Source organism: Peromyscus maniculatus, chromosome 1 (genome assembly GCF_049852395.1).
Source record: "Peromyscus maniculatus bairdii isolate BWxNUB_F1_BW_parent chromosome 1, HU_Pman_BW_mat_3.1, whole genome shotgun sequence".
Taxonomy (NCBI): domain Eukaryota; kingdom Metazoa; phylum Chordata; class Mammalia; order Rodentia; family Cricetidae; genus Peromyscus; species Peromyscus maniculatus.
In genome coordinates, this window is record NC_134852.1 from 141,173,920 (window position 1) to 141,190,292 (window position 16,373).

Sequence of the window (16,373 nt, forward strand, 5' to 3'; positions counted from 1 at the left end):
GCAAGGTGATCAGAACTTTCATTCCTCTTTACCGTTCGTTTGTATAACCTCCCTGGGTTTTCACTCTTAAAACTTCTCTACCAAGATCGGTTGCTGCCCAAGTGCGGATGGAACTTAAATTTTCCCCAGAGACTAAAGCTGAGTCCCTTAACATTAATATGTGGGTGGAAAAGAAATCAGCGTGCTCCCTGTTGTGTTTGTGAGAATTGAGTATTTACTAGTGAAATCTAGTACAAAGTTGGCTTTAGCTCGTTAGGTCTCATCAAAAGCAGCTCTGATGTTTTTTACTGATTTCTTTGAGTCCCAAATATGATACACAGTTGGGGATGACCTTGAACTTCTGATCCTCCTGTCTCAACCTCTAGTGCTAACATTATACAGGCTCAAACCACTATGCCTGGTTTATGTCATGTTAAGGGTTAAACCCGTGTTTTTGTGCATGTTAAGCAATAACTACCAAGTGAGCTGCATCCCCAGCCTTGATGTAGATGTTCTAAAGGGAACTCGCCGAATGGCTCATTTCCTGGGTCCTAGTGGACAGCAGAGGGGTTTGTTGCTTGCTGATACTCTGCTGGCCGGCTGGTGGTCTTTAGAAGAGGTTACCATCTTCCAAGGTCACTGGTCCTGTGACCCTGAGGAGCTTGAATGGCTGTGAGCCTCTCACAGTGTTGGAGGAAGCTCATGTTCAGTGATACCCACATGACCTAGTGCACTGAATCCGGACATGCCGTGTTCTGTCTCCTGCTGCGACATGACCGGATTATCTCTTCAGCAGTCTTGATCTGCAGTCCTGTATAGCCACCATCCTGGTAGTTAGCCTCCTCCATCCTTGCCAGGGATCGGTTGGCATTTGGGTGCACTGGAACTGTTCTGAGATGCCAGCATGCTGCTGCTCTCCACAGAGTCTGTCCTCACAGGTAAGGGTGGCCTTGGTCCTGTGATCATCTCGGGGCAATGGACTGCTGCCCTGTGTCTTGTAGGCAGCAGGAGAACTTAGAACTCAGTTCCCCATTCCTTTGGCTGAGATCAAGTAGCTTAGAGAAGCAGGAAGGGAGAAGAAGGCTTGGCCACTGACTTCTTGTTACCGAGAGAAACTTTCCTTGGTGGGCTTTTGGCCCAGGTCTCTGCAGGAAGAGGCGTCCTTGCAGGTAGACTTTCCTAGGGACCACCGAGGGCTGTCACCACACCACTGAAGAGTGGCTGGCTGTTCTTTGTGGCTTGGCCTGCATATCCTCCGCTGGCCGACTTTGCGGCTCTCGTTCACTCTATAGGTTGTCGTGCATCGCCTTCCGTCTTAGGCCCTGGGTACTATGAAAAACAGGGCCAGCCTATCTGCATGGTGATTCCAGCCCCTCAGAAGAGACCAGTAAACATCTAGAAGCAGGGAGTGGAAAGGATGATGGCAGGCTGGGTGGAGAGAGAGTGAATGCAGACTGAGCTTATGAGATGAGGATCCTAGAGGTGGGCTGGAGTCATCGTGGTGAACAGTAAAAATGGTCTCTCTATCCCTTAGACTGACTCAGTGCCAGGCAGGGTAACCAAAATGCATCCAAAGGCCTACTGTGTGTGAACTTGTCACTAGGGTGAACACGTGTCTTTCAAGTAGAGCCATGTTCAGAGTTTATCATTTGATCTTAATGCCAGTGTCAGAGTTCCTGGGAATCATGCTTCGAGGTGACCTTCACACCTGTCTCAGCAGTTGAATTGAGTATTTGACCCAACTCTATGTGTAGTAGAGTTAAAAGGCCATGCCTTCTCAGCAGAATCTCTACTTGGCACTGGCTTACCTGTGTTTCTTATTTCTCTCTCTCTGCCAGGAGTTCCGACTCTGAGGAAGCCTTTGAGACCCCTGAGTCAACGACCCCCGTCAAAGCTCCACCGGCCCCACCCCCACCACCCCCTGAAGTCACCCCAGAGCCTGAAGTCAGCGCTCCACCAGCCCCAGAAGAACCAGGTAACCAAATATCAGGAGCCCCCGGCTCTAGGGGACAGAGTTGGCTCTTGGACAGTCCACAGCCCACAGTGGCCCCTTTCTCTTGACTGTGTTTTATGCCTCACTGGTTTTTATGATGTCTAAGGGTGAACAGAGTGGGTTGTGCTGTGTGTGTCCCGGAAGTGTTTCTGTTGCTTGAGCTCTTGCAGGCTTGGGGGAGCTTTGAGGGTTGAAATAAATGGGTGCTGGAAGTTTCCAGCAGAATCTTCTGGTCTACTGTTTGACCCCGTCTCCCGTATGAATATTGACACGAGACAGCTCACTTCACTCTACGCTTGTATTCTAAGGCCAGCTCTCCCAGGCTGGGGGAAGGGACGTCAGCACATGGGTAAGAAGAGTCAGTCAGTGCAGGATGACCCTTTGGCACTTCCGGGGTTCCTGATTGCCTACACTTGCCCACAGCTTTTCTCTCCCAGGAGGAGTTAAATAGCACCTTCCAGTTTAGATATGGAGATCACTGGGGGCCAGAACCGATCTCGGGGCACCCGCCCACATGGATACTGTTCGGTGTGCGTCCCCATTATACCAGAGGACATGGAACCACCTCTGATGGGAAGTTTAGTCTAAAGCCTGACAAGAGACATAGCCTCATAGAAATGGCCCCACAGGAACCAAATGGCTCCATCCTTAGACCTGGGTAGCACTTGAAGGACTCCGCTCTGGCCGTCTTTAGGCTTCAGCCCTCCCCCGTGACAAGTCTACAGAGCTAGCTCCCTCTGGACCAGGCACTAGGTGCTGTGGGCAGTCACTTTCAAGGTCCACAGCTTCTCCTGGCCTGACCCTTTCTTCCTGATGGCATACTCTGTCTGCAGCGGGACCAAGAGCTGGGCACTCACAGCCTGGCTGAAGGCATCCCCAGCAAGGATGGAGCTGGTAGCGGGGGAACACGGGCCTCGGTCTGGGCTCACCTTCACTCAGGAAGCAAGTGCCTTGTAACTGAAAATAATGTTTCGGTCTTGATGTTGATGTGGTTAAAAAAAAAAAAAATGGATGGAATTTTTTTCTTCCTGCCAAAGAAGCAGGCCGCTGATTTAGAAAGGATATGCAGTCCCAAGGTTTAGTTCGTTTTAAACAGCTGGATGTCTTGGGCCGGGGAACAGAGCAGGGCAGCTTTCATGGGACTGAGTCCTTTGCTGAGGGCTGACAGGGATGATGTTTCCCCTCTCATGCCCTCCACTGAGTCTTTCTAGACGCTGGCCAGAGAGGGGCATGGTGGGTAACTGTCTTGAGTTAAGGTGGAGGAGCCAGAGAACTGTCCGCAGTTCTGAGACTTCAGTGCCCCTTCCTCTGTTTTGTGTGATAACACAAAATGAAAAGGCACTTTCCATATCGCTTTTACAAACTCATCTCTAGTTGGATGGAAAGTGGCTGAATACCCAACACTTTGTAGACCTATAGCTCAAGCGCATCATTAAGGCGCGCACAGGGGAAGGTCACCTTTGTGGCCCTCGGTACATCTTCCAGGATCTCCTGCCCAGTCCTCTGACAGCTCCTGGGAGCTGTTTACCTCCACTGAGCCATCTGTCTAGCCCCATATTAAACTTGAGACAGTTGAGCAGTTAACACCACACAAAAACAGGACACCGCCTCCTTTCTCTCGGCTTGGAATCGGGTGTTCAATGGTCTGTATCTGGCGACTGTGCACTGGTTCATAGGGCAGTGGCGGCAACAGGCAGTTACTCTGGAGGACGCTGAGCACCGGGATCTGGAAGCATGGTATGGTTTCCCTCCTTGGTTATACACGACTTCCTCCAACATGTCTCACATCCAGAATGGCTGCTCCAGCTGAGACAAAACGTAGACAGGCGACATAGCATCTGTCCTGTGGAGACACCCAACAGGCGCTGTGCATTTACTTCTGATGATCACCTTCATTTTTTAGGTTGTGTGACTTTTGTCCTTTGCTCTTGCTTCCTTCCTGGTCAGTTAGATCCAAAGATGACCCAGGCAGGAACTGAGGACCACTGGGTCCCTCGTGTATGGTTTTCCCCATAACATGGAGAATACTATAAGTCAGTAATGCCATGTTTGGGGTAAGGGGAGACACTCGCTGTTTTCACCCTTTGAAACATATCCTATCCTGCACATCCCCTTTAGGCTTTAAGCCAGTTACTCTGTTTATTCTCCCATGAATACAAGGTTGTCTTCAGAACAGCCAAACTCAGAACCATTTCGTTACCACCCCATGCTTGAAGCGAGGAGTCAGAAAGTGGGATGAGGCGTTAAGTAGGCCCGTATGTTCAGGTGGGCTCCATCAGGACTGACTTGGGGCTCTTCTCTACTGGAGAATGACTTTGGACAGCTCTGAGGTCTTAATGTACTGTGAATAGGAGCCTGGGTCGTGCACACTAGATGTATATCCCAGTGCACCGCTGGTTTTGGGAGATCCATACATCTGGCCGTGATGCTTGGGAACCTCATCATTTAGTCTGAAGTGTGGCCCACATTGTGAACCAGTTGAGTCTCGTCTAAAAAGGTAAGCTTTAGAGCGAGATGGCAGCCCAGCACAAAGTAGTGCAGGAGCTCTCTGGCAGTCAGATGTAAATGAAGAGCTTCCATTTGCCGGGCTTCTCAGTCTTCATCACCTTGGTGTGCAAACTGTTGAGGAACAGCAGCTGCCTCAGGACAGGGAGGACAGCGCCAGCCACTCCCCAACTTCTTTTTCAACAGCAGAGGATCATCTCCATTCTTAATAACAAACACACACAGTCCTGCCTCTTACTTAAATGGCCAGCTCATAAAAGGATGAACATTATAGAGGCTTAAGAGATAACCTGTGTGGAGGGGGTTGGCGATGCTAATTGCCCCTGAGTCACAGTCCCCTGGAACCTTTGACCACACCTCTTGGAGTCTTTGAATGGGGACTTTTAACACTTCTCCTTTGAAAACTGCAGTGAGCCTGTCAGTGTAGAGAAGACCATCAGGAGACCTGAACTGGGGACTGTCTGCATAAAGCACCCACCTCCTTGGTTTGGGCTGTACACAAGATCACCTGATTTGTTGCACAGGTTGGAAGCTGCACCCCCACGCCATCTTCCCATCCATCCTGCAGACCCGCCGGGGGCCGCAAAGGCGTGAGAAGGCACTGTGCTGCTTGCGTGGGTCGCTCGCGCTGGGGAGAGGAGGGCTTGTTCCGAAAACCGTGGGAAAGAGAGGGCAGGAGAGGAAAACCCATTGTTTACAGTTTTCCTCTGCAGAATGCCTGGAATGTCACTAGAGGAGCCTCAGGAGCCACAGGAAATAATAGGCGGGACCTTTGACGGGGAATACAAACGTGGTTCTTCCTCCTGGAGGCCTGTTTGACAGAGCAGTCACTTACCCTGTGCTGGGTCCTAGGAGCGTGTTTGTGCGCCATGGCACAGAAGCACCGGATGCTGAGTGCCCGCCTTGCATCTGTCCCCGTCTGAGGAGCCCAGTTTTCCTGCATATAAAGGAAGGCAGCAGCCTGCACATTCTGGAATCTCTCCCCTCTGGCCTCTGTAGGACACTCGACAATATCGTCACGGAGAGACGCGCTTAACTTTCACCTGATTAAATAATAGCTTTGGCTTAGGGACCTTCCCTGTGTTGGGCTCCTAGTGGGTCCTTTGTCTGCTTCATGTCCCTCTTGGAGAGGGAGTTATCCCTTATTTGGATAACACCCCCTAACTTTGAGGTCATAGACCTTCCCTGCATCCTACAGCGCGTGAGGGACTCTGGGATGAGTTCTCCCGCTCTCCCGTGCAGCATGTCTGTGCAGGGGCTGCCTGGTACTTCTGGCCTCGTAGGTGCTGGGTCCGTTGCTGTGCCTGGCAGCACTCAGCCACGAGCCGAGTAGCTCTGTCGGCTGGTTCCCAGAGCTGTAGCCTGAGCTGAGCCCCACAGGATGGTCAAGTGGGCAGGAAGTAGGTGGTCCGTCAGGGACATAGTGGGAGAGCTGAGGTGAACTCCTTGCCCATCCTTTCTGGGACATTCTTCTCACGGTGAGAAAGCCTGTCTGCTCATTGTTCCTGGCGCCCTCCTAGCCGGGAGAAGGGCTCTGTGAGGGCCTGGATGGTGATTGGAGCTGCTCAGTGAGCCTACACATTTCCTCTTGCTGGAAAGAGATGGCCCGCCGGTCTCTGGCCTTGAACTACTTCTCTCGGCATTAGCTGTCAGCAAGGCTTCTTTCGTCACTGGGTCTACCGCAGGAGGCTTGTTTCTGTACGTACTGGCATTTGCTTTCACCTCCTCTGAAAAACCCAGGTGTGACCCAAGCCCCCTGGTATTGAAATGTCCCTCTGGGGCTGTAGAACAGGGAGCAGGTGTCATTGGCATGGGCAGGGTCTGAGGGGCTGTGGCTGTTATTTCCTGGCACCAACTGTGCCCTAGGCTGGACCTTCATGTGGCCTTCCATGCCATCCTCACAAGAACCCCTGGCTTACAACAGCAACAGATTTATGAAATAACTTGCCCAGAATGCACAGCCTCAGCCTTGGCCAGCCTGCCTGTAGGCAGCGTAGCTTGTGGACAACAGAAGTTGGTTGCTCTGGTTCTGAGGCTGGGGTTCAGGTTTGGTGTCTGGAGGAGGTCAGGTTTGCCAGCAGCACCCACCGTGACTCACATGTCCTCATGTGGCAGATGGGACAGACAAGCTCCCTCAAATATTAACCCCATGAACGCTCTTTCCCGTGACCTAATCACCTCCCAGAGCTCTTGCCTTGAGAATGAGGCTTCTGCATGGGAATTTCAGGGGTCGTAGATGTTTAGTCTGAGGACACAAGGTGAGGAGCAGGGCTTTTCAGAGCTGGGCCCGGGTGCCACAACCCTTGGGCCAGCTGGCTTTCCTGCCCTTTCTGATGTGAATGTTAATATGTGCCCAGGTTTCTGGAACCAGTGAAGCTGTTGGGGACTCTGACGTTGGTCTCTTGCCCTGCGATAGGCACTATGCAGGTAGAGGGTAGTCATTGAGCAAGGGGCAGGGAGCCCACTGCAGTCAATCCAAAGCCCCATTCACCTCAGGCTAGGAGGATGGTAGGAGGTTGTGGCTGCATAGATAGGTGAGGAAATCAGGGAGTCGTGACCTCAGTGGCCCACTGTGGCCGTGTTCACACTGCCCTGAGAAACTTGGGTGGAGATACCAAGAAGCTGGCCAGGCCCTGGTCCTCTAGACACCCATTTACTTCTCTCTGTGACCCTACTGGAGAGTCTGGATGCAGCCTCTTATCCATAATCATACTCTAACCCCTGGCAGCTCCATGAGCTCTAGGGAACCAGGGATGCCCTGGTCTCCTAGGTGGGCAGCTCAGCCCAGGGTCCCCAGCAAGGACGGGGCAGCTGTTGTCCTGGTACAACATTTAATCATTATCTTAGGTAGGGTTTCTGTTGCTGTGATCATGAATGGAAGTCAGAGCAGGAACCTGGGGGCGGGAACTGAAGCAGAGGCTGTGGAGGGGTGCTGCTCACTGGTTTGCTTCTCATAGCTTGCTCAGCCTGCTTTCATACAGCACCCAGGACCACCCGACCAAGGTGGCACCGCCCACAGGGACCTGGGCCCTCCCACGTCAATCGTCAATCAGGAAAACGTCCCACGGGCTCACCAATCTTCCGGAGGCATTTTCTCAGTTAAGATTCCCTCGACCCTGGTATGTCTAGGTTTCTGTCACGTTGACACAAACCGTCCTGCACAGTCATCATCGTAGCAGGGGGACAATATTGGTGTCTTGGGAGGTGTCCTGGGATCTACGACAGTGAGCACGGCTGAGGAGCTTTGGTAAAGGACGCTGATCTGATGTGCAGCAGTCTTTCGATCACTTCTTACTCAGTCCTGAACCCTGGCACCGCCTTCTCTGTACCAGGCTGCACTGGTGGCCTGTCACCTTGCTGCTGTCTCTAGCTTACCAAGGGGACACTTTGAAAGTATGTATATTTTCAGACTTTTGTTTTGTTTTTATGAGTGTTTTGCTTGTATGTGTGTATGTGTACCATATGCTTGCCTAGTGTCCGAGGATGTCAGAAGAGGGGTCAGATCCCCTAGAACTGGAGCTATGGATGATTGTGAGGCACCATTCGGGTGCTAGGAACCAAACTCGAGTTTAACTACCCTGCTATCTCTCTCTCGTCTCCAAAGGAAGCACTTTTGTGCAATTTCATTTGTTACTCCTGGTAGCATTTGAAGGAGAAGGTTAGAAGGGATGACCATTTTTAAAATGACAAGAGGATCTGGAAGGCATGATGAGCCACTGGTTCAGCCTAGGGACTACCAGAGTAGACTATGGCATCCTGGGTGGGCAGCTTTCTGGGGGAAGAGACCAAACAGGACAGAAACGGGACATTTGCTGTGCATGCGGTCGAGCTGGGACCCAGGTTCCAGCTCAGTGACCACCCCCCGCGGACTGTCACCACAGAGGTGCCCCGGATGCCGGTAGGTGACGCCACCTGCACAAAGCCCCCGTTGATCTCTCCCCATCCTGACTGCCATGTCCCTTAGCTTCTCAAAGACTGGACCATAATGAGAAAAGTCCGATTTTCATAGACTCTCCCCAGTGTAATTGTCGTTAGTTCCTGTCTTAGTCAGGGTTTCTATCGCCGTGAAGAGACACCATGACCATGGCAGCCCTTATAAAGAAAAAAAAAAAAAAACATTTAATTAGAGCGGTTCGCTTACAGCTTCAGAGTTTCAGTCCATTATCATCATGGTGGGGAGCATGTCAGCATGCAGGCATATGGTACCTAAGAGTCCTATGTCTTGCAGGCAACAGGAAGCCCACTGAGACACTGGGCGGTATCCTGAGCATAGGAAACCTCAAAGCCTGCTGCCCCCACAGTGACACACTTCCTCCATACCCACTCCAACAAAGCCATAGCTCCTAATAGTGGCACTCCCTATGAGATTATGGGGGCCAGTCACATTCAAGCTACCACAGTCCCAACGTCTCGATCTCTGGTAAGCCTCTGGGACTTGAGGGAGGTCTGGGAGGAGACCTGTCAACACAAGATGGACACCCAGGAGCAGCTCAGAGAGCCCTCCTCCAGAGGTGAGAGTTTTTAGGACTCAGCCAGGTCTTCCAGAGAGAAGGGGCCTCTCCAGGGGCCTCTGCCACTCTGGCTGGCCCATACTGGGTGTAGTTTCTTGAGCCTTGTGTTTTGGACCACATTAAGAGGGCAGTGGACACTGTAGACCTGGCCCTATCTGGGCATCCTCACAGGGAGTCAAAGCTCAGCCTCTCGACTGACCCTGTCCTGTCTGTGGTCACCCTCAATCCTCAGGCCATTGTGTGTCTTACAGGATGGGAGGGAAGCTTTAAGATTAAAGTGGGGCTGGAGAGATGGCTCAGTGGTTAAGAGCACTGGCTGCTCTTCCAGAGGACCTGAATTCTGTTCCCAGCACCCACATGCTCCCCAGCTCACAACTGTCTGTAACTTCGATCTCAGGGAGTCTAGCGCCCCATTCTGACCTCCTCAGGTATCAGGTATACATGTGGTGTACAGGCGTATGTGCAGGCAAAACATCCATACACATAATTTTTTTTTTAAGTTTTTTTAACATTTAATAAAGGGAACTAGCCCCAGGCTTCCCTGACCAGGACACTCGCTTGTGGCACCTGTTAAAATAGAAATTCAAAGCTTTGGCTCTGCTGGTCTACTCCTTAGGAAGGGATGGACTGAATAGTGGGTGGGAAAATGGGGTGTCTAGGTTTTAATCAGTGTCTCGGATGTGTTTTGGGCTAGACAAGTTTGGGAAATCTTGAATTTATCATATGCTTGCTCTGGATTACCTACAACTCCTGGCAAAAAGCCACAAGAGGACCAAGTAATGCTCTGTTGATCTCCAGTAGCCTGCTTAAAAAGGAGACTTTTTTCGTATTAGCGTGCTCAGATGGTCAGCCATGCTTCCTGGGGGCTTGATTTATTAGTCAGTTGAGAATCTGAGCATATCAGGATGCCAAGGGTTCACTCTGGCCATTGCATCCCTGTCCCCGAGAGAGTTCACAGTGCAGGAGGGAGAGCTCTGGCCATCTCAAGTGTCACTTGGGAAATGCTCCAGCAAGGCTAAGTAGTGTGGCCTCCGGTGAAGGTAGGGAGACTTCGGGTGGGTGATGTCAGTCGTCAGGGCACTGTTTTTCCTCTAAACCCCTCATTTCTGAATGCTTCTGTTTAGCTTAGGTTATGTTGTGTAGCACTGATGTTATAGACTGGACTGTGTCCCTGCTGTCTTGCCCAGCATGGGTGTTATAGACCAGATGTTGTAGACTGGATTGTGTTCCTGCTGTCTTGCCCAGCATGGATGTTATAGACCAGATGTTGTAGACTGGACTGTGTTCCTGCTGTCTTGCCCAGCATGGGTGTTATAGACCAGATGTTGTAGACTGGATTGTGTTCCTGCTGTCTTGCCCAGCATGGATGTTATAGACCGGGTATTGTAGACTGGATTGTGTTCCTGCTTTGTCACCCAGCACAGGTGTTGTAGACTGGATTGTGTACCTGCTTTGTTGCCCAGCACGGGTGTTGTAGGCTGGATTGTGTACCTGTTAAATCCGCATGTTGAAGTCCTCACTCCTGGTGTGGTATGGTAGAGATAGGGCCTTTCAGGTGCTAATTAAGGTTTGTGGGGTCTTAGGGTGGGGCCCTGTAACAAGAGGAGACATCAGGCCAGAGATGATGGCGCAAGCCTTTAATCCCAGCCTTCAGGAGGCAGAGGCAGGTGGATTTTTGTGAGTTCGAGACCAGCCTGGTCTATAGAGTGAGTTCCAGGACAGGTTCCAAAGCTACACAGAGAAACCTTGTCTCTGGGGTGGAGGGAGGGGGGGACATCAAGGATACAGCCGCTCAGAGGAAAGGCCATGTAAAGACACAGCCAGATGTGACCACCTCAAAGCCAAGGAGAAAGGCCCCAGGAGAGGCCAGACTTGGTGACACCTTCATTGTGGACTTCCGGCTTTAGGACTCAGGACAACGAGAAACACATTTCTTCTGTGTTGTTAAAGCCACCCAGTCTTTTAGTGGAGTGGGGGCAACTGAGCTGATTATCATAGCTGAGAAGCCTCTGGGGACTCTTCACATAAGCTGCAGATGCTGACCTCCCCAGGACTGAACTAGAAGCTAGAACCAGGGATGCAGTGTGGACTTCTAAAGGCATCTTTCCCGGGCTTACACCAGTGAGTGCAGCAGCATGTTGACATAGATGGATTGGTTTGGGTCCCATCTTTCCTCACCTCTGTATTCAAGGTGTGTCCCATAGTGACCGACATTGGGGGCACCCCAGATTTAGGGTGAAGGAAGTCTTCATGCAGATCTATGTGGCTATGTAGCAGTCTAGTGGGAACCCAACTGGACATGCTCACCTTGCAAGTCAGGGCTTGCCCGTGGCAATGATGTAGGGAAGTTATCCCAACCTTGTGATGGACCACAGGGAGAGCCGTTCTGCTCTGAGAACCATTCTGTAAAGTAGCAACTCCCAACCAGGGACAGCGCTGCCCTCCTGGGGACAGGAGACAATGTCTGGAGACATATTGTCACAACTAGGATAGAAGGTGCCACCGGCGTCTAGTAGGTCAAAGCTAAGGATGAAGCAAAGCATCGTTACACCAAACAGGCTGGCCCCCCACGATGAGGGACTGCCCCCAGGCATCCTTTGGGCTGAAGATAAGAAACTGCAGCAAAACTGGGTGTCTTTGCCTGTGACTCAATTAGGGAACAGTACTTCTGAATAGGAAAGCCAGGCTAAGTAGGCAGGAAACAAAGCAGATGTTAAGCTGACTCTCTGCTGACTGCCGCACGATGCGAGGAAAACTACTGACATTTGAAGGCAGCCGCGGCGATGGAGCAGACTGAAAAGGAAGCTTGGCACTGGAGGGTCTGTCTACAGAAGTGAAGGGATGGCCGAGGCCCCCTCCCTGCTGCCAAGCCCATGTGACAGCACCTGGGTCCCCTCAGCATCTCTGGTCCTCTGCCTTCTGAACCAAGTATTCCGGGGCAGCCACAGGGCAGGAAGTTGAGGTTGCTGCTGACCAGAAGGGGCTGTGCTTGAAGGCCGGAGGACCTCAGAAGAGAAGGGAAGTGACCTCAGAGGGAAGAAAGATGGACACCGGTCCTGAGATAAGAAGGAAGCAAGTGTGTGTGGTGGTGGTAGGAAATAATTTGGTGCAATGAGCTGGGACCAGAGGCTGCAAATGCTTAGGACATGTGTGCCTAGATGGAGTTAGGGTTAGGGGAGAGATGGGAAGGCCTGGAGCCAGCACTGGCTTCTAGAAGGACGACAGGGAGGCTCCCCCAGGTGCTCATAATCCAAGGGATGTTTATTAAGCTTTCTGAGGGACAGTTTTCCAGATTGGAAATGGAGGAAAGTAAGCCTCTTTCTGAACCTGAGAGGCTTGCATTTCCTTGGGCTGTTATCTCCCACTTTCTCAGCCAGCCTCCAGCTGCGGGGTTTGCCTGTGAGCAAAGTTAGGAAGCACCGTGAGAGGACCCCACCCCCACTATGGCAGAGAGCATCCACAGCTCAGAGTGGGAGGAAGTGGGGTGCCTTCTACAGAAACAGACTGGCTTGTTTGAATGTGAGCCTCTCCCACACCTGGGGTATTGGGACAAAGGACAAGACAGCCATTTAGAAAGTAAAAATGGAGGACACCCAGACCATGTGTCACATGAGTTTGAATCTCATGTGCCACATCCTCTTAGAAACTGTCCATTTATCTGAAACTCAAGTGTAATAGCTTCCTGGACTTTAGCTGGAAGTGAACCTGGAGAAAGGGGCTAATGCATCATAATGTCTGTCTGTGTGCACAGTCCATCAGTCCTGTGCAGTCTGACAGTCCGTCAGTCCTGTGCAGCCTGTTCTGTTTCATGGTCTGCCTGCCGTAGACCATGGTACACGGTTTTCCTTTTTCTAGCAGAACAGCTGGGAACCCAGAAATCCGCGCAAGGGCTGGTGGGTTTCCCGGGAGCAGTGGGGCAGTGAGACCACTGGGCATCCTTTGGAGTCCCTGAGCATGTTGGAAGATAAGGAGCAGCCTTATTGCCTGGCAGAGTTGGAGGAGCTCAGAAGCTGGGAGGAGAGAGCCGAGAATGGACAAGAGGCAATGCCAGAGTAAGGCAGGCAAGCAGGTTGGCGGGAGAGGGTCCAGGTCATGTTCGGAGGGGCAGGTGGCGGAGGGCAAGCTCAGTCCTGCTCAGTTGTATGGCCTTCTCACTCAGAGCCTTGCACATTCTTCCCAGGGTCGGAGCAGTCAGGGGCAGGGTTGACTGTGACCGTATTTAATTTGTATACCAAAGGTTGACTGTGTTTTGCTTGCCTTCTTTGTTTCCTGCCTTGCTCCTGTCTGACGTCATCCACATCAGCCTCCTCATTATTTTTAGAACACCCCAGGGGTACTCCTACCCCAGGGCCTTTGCACTGTCTAAGGTGCTTTCTGTTTGTTTTGTGAACTTCCGGCTGAGGTGACAAACAAACCTGATAGGACACGAATGACAGACTGAAGTACCAATCCCCTAGAACCCAGCTTGGCCTTACTTACAGAGTGTGGGTAACCCCAAAACAGCCACACCACAGAAAGTCGCTTCGGCGTGGACGACAGTTTCTCCATAGCTACAAGGATAGAGTCCTCCCTTCGGTTGGCACTCCACGCTCTACAAAGAGACCATGCCCAGCTTGGGTATGTGTAGGAAGGCGTGATGGGACTCTCAGGGGAGGGTCTAATGACCCTCCCCAACTCCTCCTTCATGAGGGACTTGGCATCAGGCCTGATTTTGAGAGTCCCTTGCAAGTAAGTAGTCAGGGGATGCTTTGGTAGTGGTGATGCCTTGGTGACGATGGCAGTGGCCCACAGGCCAAGAGGACAATGGTCTACAGCAAGCCTTTATCTCTTTCCTGATTGTTGCTCAGATTCTCAACATGACCCCTGGTCAAGGTCAAGCACTTAATAAACTGCTTTGGAATGAATGAACCATGGGGCTTTCCCTTGATCAGCTACCTGGCTCTCCGTTATTACAGATGAGGGCACTGAGGGAAACCGGCCCAGGGTCTGGAGCCAGTGAGGCTATGAAACCAGGATTTGTTGCCCATACGGACGGGGGGGGGGGTGCCCCCGGGGGGGGTGCCCCCGTCTTTGGGGTTTATCCACCTCTGCTGTGGCACAGAACGAGAAGCGTTCTTAAGTGCCCCATGTCTTCAGGTGACAGCTCTGTCTCCTTTCCCTCAGGATGCAGTGCTGAGCCGGTCGTGGTTCCCGATGGCCCTCGCAGCGACTCCGTGGAAGGGAGCCCGTTCCGCCCCTCACACTCCTCCTCGGCGGTGTTCGACGAAGATAAGCCCATAGCCAGCAGTGGGGCGTACAACCTGGACTTTGACAGCATCGAGCTGGTGGATAACTTCCAGAGCCTGGAGCCGTGCTCTGCCGACTCGAAGGGCCAGGAGTGTAAGGTGAGCGCGCGGAGGAAATCCACCGAGTCCGTGCCCCCTTCCAAGTCCACGCTGTCCCGCTCGCTCAGCCTGCAAGCCAGCGACTTTGACGGTGCTTCCTGCCCCGGCAGCCCCGAAGCGGGGACCCTGGCCGCAGATGCGTGTGGCACAGGATCTAACAGTGCTTCCAGCACCCTTAAGCGAACTAAAAAATCACGGCCGCCTTCCTTGAAAAAGAAACAGGCCGCCAAGAAACCCACAGAGACCCCTCCAGTGAAGGAGACCCAGCAGGAGCCGGACGAAGAGAGTCCAGTCCCCACCGAGGAGCACCTTGCCCCCGAGACAAAGACGGAGTCGGTCACACCCGAGGGCACTGGGGGCACCTTGTCAGAGGAGACGCCGCCCCTGGAGCCCGCCCCCGCCGCCGCCGTGCCCACAGCCTCCTGCCCTTTGACTTTGGAGAGTGCCGAAGACGTCAGCCCTCTGGTTTCTGGAGGTGGCCCAGTGCAGAACTCACCCCCTGTGGGGAGGAAATCAGTGCCTCTTACCACAGCCCCTGAGGCAGTGGAGGTGACCCTATCGGAGAGTGGGGGGCAGGAGGACTTGCCTGCCAAAGGGCTCTCCGTGAGGCTGGAGTTTGACTATTCTGAGGACAAGGGAAACTGGGACAGCCAGCAGGAAAACGCCCCTCCCACCAAAAAGATAGGCAAGAAGCCAGTTGCCAAAATGCCCCTAAGGAGGCCAAAGATGAAAAAGACACCCGAGAAACTCGACAACGCCCCTGCCTCACCTCCAAGGTCCCCTACCGAACCCAATGACATCCCCATTGCTAAAGGTACCTACACCTTTGATATAGACAAGTGGGACGACCCCAATTTTAACCCTTTTTCCTCCACCTCAAAAATGCAAGAGTCTCCCAAACTGCCCCAACAGTCGTACAACTTTGACCCCGATGCCTGTGAAGAGTCCCTTGGCCCCTTTAAGACATCCTCTAAGACCCCCAGCTCACCTTCCAAATCCCCAGCCTCTTTTGAGATCCCAGCCAGCACCGTCGAAGTGGACGGGGACGGGCTGAATAAGCCCGCTAAGAAGAAGAAGACCCCCCTGAAGACGTAAGTTCAAGGAGGGAGGTGGTGAGGATTGAGAGCGGGTGTGCGTTGCTGTGGGTTCTGGTCCTGCCTGTGCCTGGGGAGTCCCCGGCTGCCCTCGTCCTGCCCACCCCACCCCCCACCCCCAACCCGTGGCTGTCATGACACTGTTTTTTTTGTGGCTGTTTCTCCAAGCAGGCAGGACACACGTTTCCTTTCTTTCTGCAGCCTCCGTGCCATCATCCCCCCATCCCCGAACCCACAGTCCTTGATCTTTTAACTAATCGGTGGCTTGACGTTTTATGTTTAGCCATTGATGACCTCTCAACTCCAGGGGACGATGGGAAGTCCTGTAGAAAAGGAGCAGACCTGGCGGCCTTCCTGTTGGTGGCTGAACTCTTCCCTGGTTAGCATATGCATTGCCTTTGGATTAGCTGAGACACACACCCTGCAAAATACTGTTACGTGTACAGCATTTGTTCCTACCTGCTAATATGACTTTAACTCAGGGGCCACAAAGGGTAGCAGGCTACAGGAGGCCCCAGATGGAGAGAGCTGCTGCATGCCCTCTGACGAGCGTGCAAGAGACAGGCTCTTTCTTGCCTACCCACTCTCCAGTCATCTTTTTCAAATAAGACTTGAAAGTCCCCGAAAGACCTGAGGAGATTGGTGAGACCTGGACGGGGGAAGCGAACCCTCCAGTCCCTAAGAAGAGTGGCTTTTGTCCACCCACACGTGCCATGGTTCCCCCTGGCTGCTTGGTGTTGGTGCCCTTGGCACTCATCCTGAGAAGCCCAACCTTGTCGGCTAGAGGTCCATTCCTCAGGACCTGTAACCTGACGACCATGTGCCTGGTTGCTACAGACGTCCTGGCTCTCTTGGGAAGCATCACTGTAATTTAATCAGGTGGAGAACACTCAGCCTCCCATCCCAG

At 52.5% G+C, this 16,373-nt stretch overlaps 1 protein-coding gene across 17 annotated transcripts in view; it reads left to right on the forward strand.

Moving 5' to 3' along the window:
• The window catches only part of Tacc2 (transforming acidic coiled-coil containing protein 2), a 218,500-nt gene that overhangs the window by 166,758 nt on the left and 35,369 nt on the right, over nt 1–16,373 (forward strand). For all 17 annotated transcript variants that reach the window (XM_076553746.1, XM_076553760.1, XM_076553742.1 and 14 more), the window contains 2 exons: nt 1,818–1,954; nt 14,152–15,463. In XM_076553746.1, the coding sequence (XP_076409861.1) occupies nt 1,818–1,954; nt 14,152–15,463 (1,449 nt within the window). The remainder of the gene's footprint in view (nt 1–1,817; nt 1,955–14,151; nt 15,464–16,373) is intronic.